The sequence below is a fragment of the Leptosomus discolor genome, chromosome 7 (genome assembly GCF_034619465.1).
Source record: "Leptosomus discolor isolate bLepDis1 chromosome 7, bLepDis1.hap2, whole genome shotgun sequence".
NCBI classification, from domain to species: Eukaryota; Metazoa; Chordata; class Aves; order Leptosomiformes; family Leptosomidae; genus Leptosomus; species Leptosomus discolor.
The window spans coordinates 46940374-46957553 of record NC_141397.1 but is presented as its reverse complement, the minus strand read 5'-3'; the positions used below and the strand labels follow the sequence as shown (position 1 = coordinate 46957553).

Genomic DNA, 17180 nt, shown 5'->3' with positions numbered 1-17180 from the left:
CACAAAGCAAAGCCCTTGTCACTGCTTCACAAAGGAGCCATCTGGGACACTGAGAGCTAAGTGAAATGCTCAAGGTCATCTGAGCCAGAGGCAGAGCTGTGAAGAGCCCTGTTCCTCCACTTACACCACTGGGAGATGGTTAGTATTATTTACAGAAGTACCATTTGGCATAACACTTACTCACATGCAAGCACGTATTTGCAGGACTGGGATCTTATGGCAATAAGTCACTGCAGATATCTATCCAAACAGCTGCAAAAGTTATCTCAACAGAAAATAACCATAATTAACCAGAGTTCAGAACCATAGAATAGCTTGAGCTTCCATGCTTTTGTTTGCAAGAACTCATATTTAAGAAAACATATAGGCTATTATCAAGTTTTTGAATCCACACTAGTGGTATAGCTTCAGGTTTGTGTTTGGTGCACATTTGCATGTTTGCTTTTTTTGGGGTGTGGTTTGTTGTTGTTTTGGTTTTGTTTTTTTTTTCTTTTAATCAAAGGGTTACTTATCACCTGATTCACCAAAATCCAAGTATTAAGAGACTTCCATTGTCATAAGCAAAAACCTAACCCCATTAAAACTTTCCCAGTTGAGGGGCCTTGTGGCCTCATCACACTGATCCTAAGGCAAGATTTATAGCCAAGACACCCTATGTTATTCTATAAAGAGGAAATGGGAGACAGCTCCCTTTTGCAGTCATGCATGGAGGGGAAGATGCCAGGAATCTTCTTCATCCCACAAAGCACCTTTAGGGCCAACAACCCAAAGGTTATACTGCTCCCAACACAGAGCTGAGTTTTTCCAAGCATGTTTATGCTCCGAGAGTCCTATACTAGCAGTACTGGTAGTACTGGTTTTGTTTTACTACTGAATTTACAGTATAAGAGGAGCTAGAATCATTCAATCGTTACATGCAAGCTGGTTGTGAATTTGAAGGCAGAGTATTATTCAGGATTACCTCAGAGAAATTATGGAAACCATGGCAAATATTATACCACTGCACTGGAAATGGATACTAAGCCATGCCTCTTGATGATGTCAACTACACCATGCTCCACCTTTTTACTTCCCACATCTAGGCCTCCCCCCCACCCTGAACCAGCAGTCAGCTGCAAATCACACTGGACTTTGGGGGTTGTGCTTCTTGTTTGGTACGGCAGCAGTTCAAAGTTATGGCCACTAAAATTAGCACAAAAATCTGTGTGTGCTTGTTTTTTTTCCCCCTCATGCATCTATGAAAAGCCCAGGCTGGTACACTGTGACCTCCAGGCAAGTTGATGGCGTTGCAAAAAGGAAGCTGTGCTCTGTTGAGCTGTCACCGCTGTGCATGTTATCCCAACACAGCACTGTTTACACACATACGAATTAAAAAGCATGAGGTGCCAAACACAGTTGTGGTATGTCAGGCATATGTTGCTTGATGTCGTCCAGCATTAAGCCAAGTGGAAGAGATGAAAGCAGCAAACCAAGAATACTATATTCAAACAGTCATTAGAAAGAAATTACCAATGAAAAAGAGGATAGCCATGACAGGATCTCACCTGGAGCCAGATTTAAATCTCTTGGGACGTGATTCTGCTAAGCACTGTGTGTTCCCAGTAAAGCCAACACTAGTGTAGGGTGCTTGCTCCCCCAGGTATCAGCTTCTCAGCAGGAAATGCTTTGAGAGCTCAGGCACGCTTCACTCAATAAGGATTTGTCTCATTTGATGGTTTAAGTGAGAACAGAATTAGGGCATCAGTTAAAAATAAGGTAAGACAAAGGGGTGGAAATCCAATGTACTTGCTGTGAAATAAAAAGGGCAGCTGTTCTGTGCTTTTTCCTTTAATTCCAAATGAGTTTTGCCAGACATTTCTATTACCACAGACCAGCTCTGAGAGTAAACAGGGACTTTAGGATTTCAGTCTGATCCCTCAAGCCCTTACTCATTTGCCTGCAACATCTTTAACAGATAATGCCAAAGACAGTATGGAAAACGGAAGCATAGTATGAGTTTTCCAAACCTATTATTTTTGTAGTTTCATGGGCATTTCATTTTACTTAACAAATTCTGAAGGGCTGTCAAAATGAGGCAAGAGAATTACCTGGATTTCTCCTCCCCTCCTCTCCTGGCCCTGATTTCAGAGCCATTCAGTGATGCAAAATAATGCAAGAATCTAGTGTTTCATAGTATTTCAGTTCACAGGTGGAAATGCTGAGAAGGCCCAGTATTATGGTTCCCTGAGGTATAAACAAAATAAAAAATTAAATACAGTCACAAATATGATGACTTACAGTTTTTTCTAGCAGTATTCCAGGCTTGACATACAGTGACCTGATGAAAATGAATGGATTTATTGACACTATAACCTTCCAGTTACATACGGGCTGTCTATCGAGGTTGCAAATTAATCATGCAGTGGACAAGAGCACCTGCATGAGAGCTTTCTTCAGAGACTCCCTTTTCATTGTGGTCTTTCTGGTAAAGATTATTGATTCAGACGCCTCAAGAGCACAGCTGAAGTAATTCCAGGGCTGGGTTGGCCTAGTGACTTTCATATGATGTGAAACCTGTGCTAATACCTCCTCCTAGATCCCAGCTGACTGCATGAATAGGTGACTCACATTTCCAGGGACTACAGTGGACCTCAGGGTGGCAGCAGCCTGGAGAAACTCTCCTACTCAGCTTGCCTGCATTATACCAAACAGTGCTTCGAGGTCCTAGATGGTTCGCTTATTCTGGGGCAGAATGGTGTGAATTCACAAGCACAGTTTGGACCTGGGGTTGCAACCAGGCTTATAAACTCTCCCGAGCCCTGGAGCACTGGGGTACGCAGTGCAGAAAAGCCCGCACGCACGCTCCGCAGCAGGAATCACAAGTGTTTAGCAGGGCTTACTAGCCTTGGTTTAGGGCAGGCAGCCTCCTCCTGGACTGCCTGCATTTGCAGTCAATTTGGTAAACCAGCACAATGCTCCCTGAACTCACATTATGAAGGCTTTTCCATTATCAAGAACATCACAGCTTCCATCACCCTTGAGAGCTGAGAGATATCTGTACTGCAGCACTTTTAATTTTGTGCTTTTTCCACAGGTGCAGTGTCTCTCAGCAATTAGGAAACATCCTAATGTGAAAAGAGAGATGAAGAATACATAAAGCAACTTGGTTAAATTAAGAAGGAAAAAACCCACCACACTAAGTGCACAGGACAGACTAGCACAACATAGCTAAAATACCAACTACCAAGTCTTGAGCACAATGCAGTTCCCAAGTGGGTAACTAGATCTTTGTGTCTTTTTCCACTGCATGGTCTATTTTCTGTTCAATGCTTGCAACTTCCATTAACGTTAATGAGTATGCATATGTGCCTTGAGGGTAAGAACATACTCCCTCTGTGGCTTCAAAATTTGCTTATAAATCCCTCCAAAAATCACACCACTTTCATTGTTCTGCACAGAAAGCTATTATAACAGCTATAAGAACTGCTGCTTTCATTCCTTCCTTTCCCCTTCCCCTCCCTTATCAGAGGGACCAGAAAACAAATCTGAAAAGATGAAGGGATGGAGGAGCTGGTACGCACAGCAAAGTAACACAGCACTGGGAGCTGCAATCTGAAAACTGACTGGCTGCAAGGAGGGGCAAACTGAAATCTCAGCAAACCCAAAGAAATCCAAAGCCTCAAACCCTGAAAAACTACCACCACCACTCCCTGTCCCAAAAGCAAAGCCTATGAAAATTTCTAAGCTATTAAATGCTAGAGATTAGACTGAAAACTTTACCATGTCCTTCCTGCTAGAGTGCAGGTCAGTGGGAACAAGCTGCTTCAGCAACCAAAGGGGCCAAACACAGCTGCCTTTGCATGAGCAGAGGTACTGCTGGGCAGAGACACACCACAAAGGCAGGCCAGTGCTGTCCTCCAGCCTCTTAACCACTGCAGCAGCAAGGAGGCTACTGAGATGTGGGGCTGAACAAAGAGCAAGAAGCGCTGGGTTTCTAGTAGCGACTGCATTGCTCTAGCGCTGCTGAAGGCACTCTATCCATCCCTGTGCCACCTGGACATGCAGGGCAGTTCTCTGGATTCAGGTATGGTAGTTAAGAGCCAACTCCACCTCACTCTACTGACAACAAGGCATGTATCTTCTGAACCTGACTGACTTTTCCCTCCATCATTGCCAGCTTCCTTCCCCCAATATGCTTGGGTTTCAGGTTAAGCCCTCTCAAGCCTTGCAGTCCACAAAAGATACATTACAGCATACACAAAATAATGGGTAATGAAGCACTGAGATAAAGAATCAGATTAAGGTATGTGGAGGAAAACAGACACTGCTTTACACATGGCTGAATACCAGGCTTGCATTATACCTGTATAGCTAATGTGAACACTAGCCACAGCTTTTCATGGGTTAAAACACTGTGCTTAAAATACAGAGCAGGCTGTAGCAAAGAGGGAATGAGCTAAAAAAGATATAGTGCACAACATGTAAGTACTCAGGCCTGTCAGACACAATGACACACAAGGGGTCCAGCTGAGCACCCAGCTGAGGAGCCCATGCCCTGGAAGGATGCCTCAGAGGCTCACCTCAGGAGGCAGCACAGCCCATCCTGTTGCAGCCACCCCTTCCCCTTTTCTCAGACCCTCACCCCGGCATGGCAGCAGCATCGCAGCCCACAGTGATGCCTGTTCCTCGCTAAGAGGGAGCACATTGCAGGGTCATCTGCATGAGTCTTGTGCTTGCCACACAGGGCTTTGACAGGCTTCATTGAAGGTTGCTTCTCACAAGACCTGCCCACCCCACTCCTCTGTCACAGCTCCTGCCCAGCAGCAGGGTGGTGCAGCAGCACCCGTCTCTTAAAGATGTGTCCCTAAAATATTGCATTCTGCTACCTCAGCACTGGGTTGTCATGTCTGGCAGGAGGCCAGGCAGGCAGCCCGAAAGCAGTAGCATCTTAAACTGCCTATAGCTATACCCACCAGAACTCATCTGTCAGTCCCTTTAGACTCGTTAGGTCTGAACAGGGCTCATTAGTGGTACTTCTTCCTTTAGTAGGCACAGATAAAAAGATGCCTGAATAAGATCTGGCTATATGGAAGGACATGACATGGTTACTGCAAAGGACACTATTTCAAAGTTCAGGTTAAATACATCATTCGCTAAGGTCAAAAGTAAAAGGAAACCAGCACCACGCAAAACCAGCAAAAGTGCTAAATCCCTTTAATCCAAGTTCTGTTTAATGAGAGCAGCAAAAGTTCAAGTTTACAACGCAGAGTCACCAGTCTAGCTGACAGAAAACTAGATTTATGAGAGAGACCAGCTGGACTGCAACCCCAGCTACGGTTACTGTAATTGCTTTTCTCCAGAGGAAAATTTTCCTTACAAGTTGCTCACCTTTAGAGATTGCTGAGCAACAGAGAGAGGCTTCCACTGCATGGGCTTAGAAAGCAGCAAGAAGGATATCTTCTTCCATACACAACACTCAGAAGGAAACACTACAGAAATTGAGCAGGTCGGAGAGGTGGGGATCTCTGCAAGCATTTTCCTGTATCAGACCTAAACTTCCCATGGGCTCTGGTAGGAGCAGAATTACAACCATGAACAGCATTTTGAAAATGCTACTCTGAGTTTTAATTTGCATTTGTGTGCACATGTTTGTATGTACATGCAAGCACACAATTTGCATTTTCATTATACATAAATGTGTATATTATGTATACATAAATCACATTATAATTATATATTATATATATATAAAGTACATGTATTTATATAATGTAGTCATCATCCATATTACTAAACAGATTTTTAACAAAAAGTTAACTTTCAAAATGCGATTCAATTATACCTCTTAATTTATGTTTGGACTGCAGTAGATCTGTAAACTTTTCTTGTGGATATCCAGTGATTGTATCAAAAAATACTGCTTGAGGCTGGTTACATTCACAAATTATACTGGTTTATTAATTCCTTTTTCTGTAAGACTGGGCACTGAAAGCACATAAATTAACTAAACTCCTGCATTTTCTCAATAAAGAGCCTTTCAGGATCAAGATTAGATATGCCTTCTATGCTGAAATGTTATGTAAAATCCCCTTTTCAGTTCACTTCTCATTTCCAATGTGTGGCATATGGGGCACAGCTACATTTGTTTGCTGTTCCTACCAGTTTCAAAACTCTGCAGAAAAGACAACCCACATTTTTAAAAACAGCTTTCTAGAAACCTATCACGGAGGAGAAATGCATTGGACGGAAGGCGTTCAGTGGGTGCATGTGGGAGGCAGCCAGAAGAGTAAAAAAGGAATATTGAAACATCAGAAAGGACACAGAAGTGTGGAAACACAGTAACAAAATTAAAGTCAAGTTAAGGAGAAGGAGGGCTTCAGGCTGGAGAATGCTCTTTCAGGCAGAGCCAAGATAGACTGGGATGAAACACACAGAGTGAAGTGTTACCACACTGCTGCACAATGAGATGGGGCTAATACGTGTCATCGCAACTTAAAAGATGATTCTCACACTACGACAAACTTGGAAGCAAGAGCACTTACAGGAAAAGTGTACAAAGCCAGTGTGGCTGTTACTAATGCTATTTGTGCTTCAGGAGGAAAAGGTCTTTCAAGCTCATGACCAAATTTCTCCTGCCACTTACTTCTGCAGTAAAGTGAGACTCCTATTCAAAACATAATCAAAACAATATGGTAGTTATGATGATGGGATGGATTCAATATTTTGACTTTACGATGATCAGAAAAAGAATAAAATCTACTATCATTGACTGCTTTTGCTTGTATAAACTGGATCATTATCAAAAAGCAAAAAGAAAACATGTTTAATAAAAATGAGTGGTGAGGCCGTCCCTGGTTGCCTAGCAAATTCCTTTTCAAAGTAGCCACAGGGTCAGACAATAGATATTATAGTCTAAATTATTCTGCATTGCCATAAAAAAAAAAAAAAAAAAAAAAAAAAAAAGAGCTGGGAACAATTTTGTGAGAACTCCTTTGTAGAGTTTACACAATAGTTAGTGTAGAAAAATAGCGGTTTTCATCATTGTTTTCCATAAATCCTGGGAAAAACTGTGGTCATTCAGCCTGCCAACACCACAAGTACATGCAGACATATGAGGCACATATATATATTTGGGTACAATATGGACAACAGTGACTGAAAGTTAAACCTGCGTGTTCTTGGACTTGAGCTTCCAAAGACCTCCCTAGGAGAATGTGAATATTGTATCCTATGGACTATCTCACCTGAAATTGGAAAGCTACACATCTGCAATTTCTGGAATTCAAAGACTGCTACTAGAATGAGAACTACTAAATATGGAAAAACTTAACCACTTGCACATAAAAAACAGACTGGCAGAATCAGAGCTTTACCAGTTTCTTTGAGCTAGGCACAAATACTAAATTTGCTGGGAATAGATTATAGAGTAACAGCAATAATTTCATATTCTGGGACAAAGCTAGTTTAATATTTGTATCAAATTAATACTGCAGATAATGAACTTTGACTTTTATCTGGTTCTGCTCATCTTTAGACATCCTTATCAATGTATGACCACAGTTTTTATATAAACATTCCTGTGCTAGCCAGATGATGACTGTCAAAATTCTTTCATCAAAAGAAACATGTTACCTTGGAGTGCACAGGTGGTAACAAAGCCTCTCCTGGTGACAGCAAAGCATTTTAGAAATCTGGTCTCTTCATCCAAACACCATATTGTACCACTCTGGAGTATATCTCATATTTTAAAATTTGACTGCTTAATTAAAAAAAACAAATCCTTATCTTACCTCCTATGTATCAGACTCTTTGGTGAGACCCCTATAAGTCTGGCACATATAAAACCAGACACATACAAACAGGGCAGATCTGAACTCATCAAAACAACAGTATGGTTAAAGGGTTCTGTCAATTCAAAATCTCCAGGAACTTCTTCATGGTAGTGTCTAAAAGTGCCCATTGCCAACTATATATGAAGCAGCAGAATGAATATAATACAGGTCATATATTAAGTATCACAGAGATTCTCAATATTCCATAAAGGCGTTTAGTCACACTAACAGGTAACATTTAGGTATTACCTTTTATGCTAGTGATCGAGTATTACTCATTCACCAGTTCTTTCCAGAGAACTTGCTTTGAATATTCAGCTCTTGATTGTAATAAAGAATCTGAGGTGCTCAATTCTTGATTATAATAATGAATCTGAGGCACTCTGCAGTATGTAGTACTATGGTGGAGTAGTACCATTGTCATACACATTATCCAAAGTGAACACTGCTGCAGTATCATGTGTACCACTCATGACCATCATGTGATGGGACAGATCAAGCTCAATCTGCACAGAGTGGGAGGAGGCAAAGTGGTACTTGGCCTTGGAAACAGAAATGTCAATCAATTCCCAACTTTGAAATCTGTCCGAAGGGATGTGACTACGTATTATGTCCTTGGTGTCAAATATCAGATGGCAGGAGAAGAAGAGGGAAAGGAAGCGAAATTTTCAGATCCTTCCATGATAATAGTGCTGAAGATCTAGTTTCATGAGGACACAGACTGCTTAAAGGGTTTTCCAAAACTTCTGTAAGACTGGTAAAATACTTGGATGTATTTCAATTATCAGTATCATTATTATTATTATTGCTACTTTAAGGTTGTCAAAGTCAGTTGCTTCTCAGTAAATGAGGAAAAGGGCTGGGGAATAGATGTAAAACAGACCTCATTCCTAATCATCCTAGAGATAAAGCCAAGGTCAGCTATACTGAAGGGCACATATCCTGTGTGACTCAATGCACACTCGCAGGAATATTCATTAAACAAGTTAGAAAACGATAGAGCCTATCTTACTGCTCTGGCTGCAAAACTAACTTCGTTTAGCCTTGGTAATTCTGGTGGTACAGACTCAGGAAGAAAGTGTGCTAATATATATCAGAGAATATTAAAAAATATTTTTGAATATAATATTTTTAAAAGAACTTTTGAGTAATTTAAGAGCTCCTGCCTTTCATCTCAGAGCATATCAGACCAAAAAGTTTGTGCCATGTATTCTCTTTTTGTATTAAATGAAAGACTTGAAAGACTTTCTGACATGAGATTTTAAATCTGTCTTTAGCACAAATCTGAATGGTTTCTATACAGGCTTTTGTCCAGTAAAATTGTGGTAAACTGCTTTTATTAAGGGCAGCTACTTAATCCTTGGAATTGTCATGTTAGTCAGTTCAGTGGAGTTGATGTAATGGTCGCTGTAGAGGACAAACTATGGAAGTAGTGGTAAATGCCATGTGCAAAATAACTACCGGCAACAGCATAAATGAATCTACAGTTTTATTCAGTGTTTGTGTTCAACCTCGCAATGGTAGGCTTATGTGCCACTGTTGAATTACACATTCATCTGCATCTTTGTTATCACTGATGACTTTTTAAAATTAGGTTTGCTTAAAAGGGATTATAGCATGAATGTAACTAACACATAAGTCTGGCCACAACAACAAGCAAAAGGGATACACACTAAGAGCACAACATACAGCGTGGGATGTCAAAACTGATATGTAACATTGCAGTGGGAAAGACCAGCACTGATCAAAACCATTTGTCCCTAAGGGTTCCTTCTTACAGTTCACACTGTGAAGCAGAGTCACCCTGATCTCTCCTAGCAGGGAACACAGCTGGTCCTACTGCTGCACAAAATGCATTCCCAGCATGGAAGAAAGGAAGGAGGAGATACCTATAGCATTAGCTCATCTTCAGTAGTTCGTAGTAAGAAAGTGATATGCTTATTCAACACATTTGTTTATTTTCTTCTGAAACCTGCATTAGCTGAAATGTAACTGGGAGGAATGGGAAGAGAAAACGTAGCCCCATATGGAAACAGAAGCTTTGGGGAATACATTAATTCCTTGCTGTAGAGTTTCAGGGCCACACAGTATTCTTTTTAATAATTTCTGTCCTTCACTTCTTTGTTGAGGAGAACCCTTTCCAAAGCTATGGTTTACACCGTACTAGTGATATGGTGAGTGGTCCTTGGCTGGCGTGTGGATAACACTGTCCTACATGCCATCTAATAGCAATCCCTTTTTCCCTTCATTTTTAATAAATTCAGCTTATTCCTCAATATATAACCAGGCCATATAAGTGGTGCAGTTCTGTGAGAAATGTCAAAGGTTGGCAATTACCCACTGGTCCAAAATTTAGAGAACAGCGAACTAGGAGATGTGTGCTGGCACTATTGCATCGATGGGGAAACACAGGATAATTCTTAAATGCAAGGTTATCAGCTGAATAATCTTAACACTTAGTCACCAAAAACCTTTTTTCCAACAAGTTGTAGTGTTTACCTTCAGTCCTGTCCGGTAGTTTCCCACTTTTACTTGTTGTTCCAGTGTTGACTGTTTCAGATGAGGTGCTCAGTTTGGTGTTGGGGTCTCGCTTAGGTTTTGGAGGCGGCTGCTTACGAGAGCTGCTACTTTCGTCATCAGTTCCTCCAACAGAATGAAGAGACTGGGATCTCACGGTAAAGCCACTGGAGCAAGGATGTGGCAGTCTGTCCTGAGGAGCAGGCATTGTCATAAATCCCATGCGGAAATGTTTCCCCACATAGCTTCCTTCATTTCCTCTCACTACTTCTCCACCTATGCTGTAAGAGAAAATACACATGTAAGTAAATGATCCACCTTTGCCTGAACTGTACCCGGAACCAGGGTCTCAGTTCTGCCTGTGATGAGCAGACTGATCTTTTGAATTTGGAAACAAACAATGCTTTCTTCTTTCCTTAAAACAAGATGTGTACTAGAATAGAGTAGTCTGTTTTTCAACATAAGTTGACAACAACTGCAATGCAGATATATCACTATGGACTCACTCAAAATTTTACAAGGAAAAATTGAGAAAAGCTTTTGTTCAGGTTTCATAGCACTGTGACTAGAAATTATCTATAGAACAAATTTCAAACATCAGAAGTCAGAACTGAGTTTTCAGGACAATAAGAGATGGCAAGTAGGGCAAAGAATGCTGCATGAGAAATGCAACATCATGTATTGATCCAGACTCCCCTGCACTCATCTTTGACTACAGGCACTCATGTACCTTGGAAAGATAAAGAAATGCTGTAAAAATTACTTGGCTGTAGGAAATTTAACATTAACATCAAATCCACATGAAGCTGCAACATGAGCAGCACCAGACTAGTAAGATACAAGTGTAGGAGATGAAACAGCAATAGGCTGCGGGCCACCAGGAAGAAAATAACCTCCAACCATTCAGAAACACAGGTATAGAAGAAGGAAAGCTCAGTTGAAACAAGTGCTGTCATATCAAGTACTATGTTGTACGGTGGATGGCAGGACTTGGTACTACTCCTGCTATACTCATGCATGCTTATCAGTTCTGGAAAACAGATCTTCCTAATTCTTATACTGTAAACCTACAGCAGATTTCAATTAAGGCAATTCAGTAACCGTACAAAGAAACTCAATAGCACACACTGGTTAACATAGGTCTGTTTGCAAGGAGGTTTGAAATGGTACCACTGTGGGCTTGTAGAAATGTCAGTATGAGAACAGTAAAGTCCCGGAAAACCCTAATTACCTCCTGTTTCCCCTCCACACAGACTGAAGCTCTAAGCAAGATTAGTCTGCTCCCTGTGTAAGTCTCCTATGCAATGTTGCCTTGGGCTGGTGCTGGAACACATTTCCTTCTTTAAAAGACAAGAATGTTTCTCAATGGTTCATCTGAAGAGTGAGTAAGGTCCCTTCATTCCCTGGTTCCCATCTTCCCTGTAGGTAATACACAAGCTGTATCTAATTGTCCTAAAGGCATCAGATTGGCACTGTGCAACACACAACCTCGTGCATGATAAAGCAGAACCTTCATTTGCTTACCACTATCCTTGCATTTTTATTTAAATTTCCACTAGTGGGGAGGTTCACTTTCCAAACTGGTAACAACTGAACAGGTCTAACTGAACATGTGCCACTCTGCAGGGGCATGGATACCTACCTGCACATGTAAACGTACACACGCATGCATACAGGCGTGCACACACGCATGCCACGCATATGCATACACTGGTCCATGTTCATAACCAAGTTATTACCAAATCCTAATTGGCATCAATTCCAGAGGGATTTGCAGCCAGAAAGATCAAAAGGTAGAACTCATTAATTTGAAGATTAATAAAAAACCTGTAGCTAATTTAAATGATTAACTGTGCCTCTACTAAGCTTTTATAAATTGTTCTGAAAATAATATAATCCTCTGACACTGGACTGCAAAAAGGGCCTGTCACATTATTTAGAGAAGATTACTATCCAAACATGCTGAAGAACGCAGGTGGGGAGTCTGCTTCCTTCCTTAAGTTCATTGGATAAATCACATTCAGCAAACAAAATTTCAGTTTGCCACATCCCTGACATTAAATTTCTTATCAGGTTACACTGTTTAATTAATGCATTTACTTCACTGCTGCATGGAGGTGTTTAAACCACACACTATAGGGCAGACTCTGTTCTGGATGGGCTTGCACAAATTCCACTGAGGTGACAGGTTTCACCCTTTTCTTAAAAATACACGGAACTCTGTTGATACGATGCATGCTTTTTTGCCGAACTGCTGCATCCTGTATTCCAGAAATAAAAACTTTCAAAATATAAGTCCAGTGTCTAAATGCACTAGCTCATTAAACAATTAAATCATGTCCTTTCTTTGTCCTTCCCTTTCCATAATCTTTTCATTCTTTATTAAATTCCTTTCAACATAAAGGATGAAAACCTGTCTCACCTGTTTCCTACGCTTTCTTCAGAACAAACAGCCTATAGCCAGGTCAGAGAGAGGTTGCAGGTACAGATTGGAACAGACATTGCTGTTCTGCTTCACGACTGAAGTAGACCTGGGATTGCTTTTCTACATTCTCTAATCAACGACTACACAAAGACAGCAGAACACCATTTCCCTCTTTTCAGCCACGTTTAAAAGACAGTCCATGTCTCTTTGAGCACAGGAGCCAATCTTCAGCTGATAGTTAGGCACTCTGAGCTGCAAGCTGAAGAAGACTAGCCTCTAATTCTTGGTCCTGATCCCTGGTCATCACAGGATCGGGAAAGTCTCAGGTTTGTTACCTATGCTGGTAGCGATTCCTAAGCGTGAGGCAGCAGGTGTTTCCCAGCATAGCTCAACTAGTAAGTGCAAGCGAACACTGGGCGGAGTGCCAGGTTCACATGCCAGTAAAACAGACTGAAATCCACTGTGGTGCAAAGAGAAAGGAGTCACTCCAGACTCATACTCGGAGCAGAAGTACAAAAGCAGGACAGCAGATTTCAAATGTGGTGTCCTCTACCCTCAGGCAGCAGCATGCTGAAGCTAGAGTTGGACTTGTGCAATGTAGCTTTGCAAAGCACAGTGCTGCTGATGTTACATCATGAAAACAGACAGAATTAAAGGATTTATTTATATACTCCTCCTGCTTGCAACCACAGGAGTTGACTGGGACTGGTGTATGTCCCACTACAGCACAACAGACCAAGAAAGATTTATATGCACCTTGCTGCATAAATACCTACAGAGACGGCAAGGCAAAATAATTATGTAGATCTCACTCCATTATTTCTGACAGGAAAGAGGCTGTGCTCCTCATTGTACTGATAATGAGTTCTATCTCATTTCAAAACTGTATTATGTGAGTTGCTGCAAGTATTACAGAGTTTATTAATATATAAGGAAATACAGATTTGGATTATTCCTCTGGGAACATTCAGTTTGAACTTGGCCAGGTTCAAATTCTTCTCTTACAAAGAATTATGTACAGCATTCAAATAACCATTAAAAACACAAGACATTTGTCTACAGAGACAGACATGAATTATATAATAACAAAATTAATAATATGATCACTCACATTACACACTTACAGCAAAGCTGACTTTGTGCTAAAAATGCATTTTGACTTTTGCCTAGGTCTAGTGACCAACGCTGCGGTGGATGGAAAAAAGGGCAGTGCAGTAAGACTGGCTCCAGACACCCTTAAGAAGAGTGTTCTGAAGCAGCTCTCCTTTCAAAAACATGTTACAGGGCTTCTCCAAAGCCCACCTAACAAGCCCAATGCAGACCAATGAGCGCTGCCAGATTACACGCTCCCTCCTTGGGTGAACTGGGAGGTATGCGAGCTTCCCATCCCTCTTCCTCCTCCACACAGTACTGGAATTGAATTGTTACAACAAATACCAGGTCAGAACTGGGCTAGCATAAAACCATACTGACTTGCTGTTGCTACCTGCAGTATCTGCCTGCCTGCACGTAAGCTGTGATCATTGCAGTCCTGGACACATTACAGCTCAGCTTATTGTGCTCTGCCTGCTCTATTCTATCAAGTAGATGCTGGAGCGTTGACCAACTACAGCATGGAATAACTGAAATATTTATCTATTTGAAGAACTACAGAGGGGAAAGTTTTTTATATCATTCATTTTGTTACATATCACAAGAGGGCAAGTTATAGAGGAAGGCTAAACATTAAAAATGAACAAAGAATATAGTCTAAATGGACAGAGCACGGGCCAGGTCATTTCCACCTTGTTTTGCCATAGAATCATAGAATAGTTGGGGTTGGAAGGGGCCTTTAGAGGTCATCTAGTCCAACTCCCCTGCAGTGAGCAGGGACATCTTTAGCTGGATCAGATTGCTCAGAGCCCCGTTCAACTCGACCTTGAATATTTCCAGGAATGGGGCTTCTACCACCTCTCCGGGCAGCCTGTGCCAGTGTTTCACCACACTCACTGTAAAAAGTTTCTTCCTTATATCCAGTCTAAATCTGCCCTCTTTAGTTTAAAACCATTACGCCTTGTCCTATCACAACAGGCCCTGCTGAAAAGATTGCCCCCATCTTTCTTATAGGCACCCTTCAAGTACTGAGAGGCCACTGTAAGGTCTCCCTGGAGCCTTCTCTTCTCCAGGCTGAACAACCCAGGCTCTCTCAGCCTGTTCTCATAGAAGAGGTATTGACTAGGAATACATTTTCAAGTTGTTAAGTTAGAAAACTAAGAAAAAGGACTTCTCATCACATTGCTGAAAAATACATGGCAAAGGAAAAGTATCCAGAGACTGCCTGCCTCAGCCAGTGTGGTCTTTTTAATTTGCATTGTTCTCACTTAGCATTGCTAATAACAGTTTTAATTTGCTGTGAAGTTTCATTACTTAGTCCAGGCAGAAATTGAATTAATTCCTGGAAAACAAATTAATAGTTGTGTGAAAACTTTCGTTTTACTTGGTGTTACTGCTTTAACTATAAACAATGTGGAATATTAAATCCCTCAGTGCAGTTGTAAGGAATAAGAGAATTCTTGGAAATTCTAAGTCCCTTAAAGTCAGAACACCCTAGAGCTACATTTTCTTCCCATCCATCTATCCACCCTTGTTCTTGGTATTCATCCAGAAATTCTCTTATCAGTTCAGAAGTACAATGGATTAGTTTCATGCCTCAGGCACCAAGAACCACTTGGTAGTTCTCCTCATCTTTGTATGTTTTCTATTTTTCCTTCCTGTGCTCCTTTACTTGAGATTTGCTGACTTTTTATCCACAAGTTCAAAAGGGGAACTATACCTGATGATGAGACCTGACCTCCTAAGCAGGAGGAAGGGGAATGTACTTTGCTGGTGACATGGCATCTTTGAAAGTATTTTGCCATTTCTTTGCTGTGATACACCCAGTCTGGGACCACAGCAGGTCACCATCCTTCTCCGAGAGTTGAAATTCCAGATAAGCAAGAGAAGCCATTTCAATAGCAGCTGCTCTCTCCTCTTGTGTTTGAGGAAGACTCAGTCACAGATACTGGTTTGTTAGCTGGCAGAAACTGAGCTGAGAGTCTCTGCAGGCTCCTGTGCAGAAGTGGGGAGAGCTATGAATTACAGAGGAAGCAATGCACATGGATGGCCAGGCCGCTTCCCTCTGGGGATCTGCAAGTCCACGCAGTGCAACCCCCCCATGACATGCATCTAGTCCATCAGGGTAGCCATCTGAGTTAGAAACTGAAGAAAAGAGAAGTCACAAAAAAATAACTGTGATGATATAGGAAGATCTTTGTAAGTCCATCATAAAAATGACTAATCATCAGCAAAAGTATAAAAGAAATTAAAATACTTAAGGATTATATATGAGCTGGCTTGACTGAGCAAACAGCAGTTCATTGCTTGGAGCATCTACCTTTTCTGGGTTAAGAGAATAGCTACTGTTATTTTAACCACTTACTCTTACAGCAATGAACACCCAGCTCCTCTGCTCATATCAAATGTTCTGAGTATAAAGGGCTGAAATGGCTTTGAAATGTCTATTCCCCATCAGAATAAATTATACACACATATACTAAGGATGACACATTTTACTTTGTATTTGAGAAGCACTTTCAAGATTAGCATAAATTATATTTGTAAATTAGAGGTTGGATGCCAAAAAACAGAAGATATACTATTTTTATCCCCTAAACATGATTTCAGCAGACCATGAAATGTAATACTGAAGAAAGAAGGGCAGGATCACAACCATGGATTCGGGAACTGCACTGTGAGTACAGCTTTGCACAAATCTACACCATTTTTATTATAGAAATTAAACATACAAACAAATTACACACATTTCTATTTTTCTGAAATCACACTTCAGAGGTCCCCCTCCTTATTCCCAAGGAATATACATGCATGATTTTTTTCTGCATTACTTTTCTGAAATACTCCAAATGACTCACAATGATCTTACATCAAGATCCAGAAGATATTACTACCATCCTTTTAGATACAGGCTAAAGTGTAAATGAATCATGACAAAGGTCAAATTTAGAGTCATTCTGTGCACCTGGAGGACTGTCTAAAGTGAGCAACTGACATGTCTGTGCACATCAAACATCTTACCTCTGCCATATGCCTCTGCTTTTGAGGTAGGAGATCAGGTATTGCTTAAGAAGTCAGGCCTCTCAGGACACAGAATACCTCAGTGCTTTGAAATAAAATTCATTTTTTTATCACACCTGTCAAACCCACAGGCCCAGGGTTTGATCCTGCAAACATGCAATGAGGTGACACTGCCTCTTTGTGTACCTGCATTATCGCACTGGAATAACCAGGAAGTCTTGCAGAAATTGCTTGTCACTTGTGAATCTCTTCTAAGCAACACCACTTGCAGAGGTGTGCCCATGTAGTCTGACACTAGATTATTTCTAGGAAAT

General features: G+C 41.1%; 1 protein-coding gene across 1 annotated transcript in view; it reads right to left on the bottom strand.

The window, feature by feature from the left end:
- The window catches only part of NYAP2 (neuronal tyrosine-phosphorylated phosphoinositide-3-kinase adaptor 2), a 130561-nt gene that overhangs the window by 65252 nt on the left and 48129 nt on the right, over positions 1 to 17180 (bottom strand). The window contains exon 2 of the mRNA XM_086468414.1: positions 10311 to 10609. Coding sequence (XP_086324540.1) covers positions 10311 to 10609 — 299 coding nt within the window. The remainder of the gene's footprint in view (positions 1 to 10310; positions 10610 to 17180) is intronic.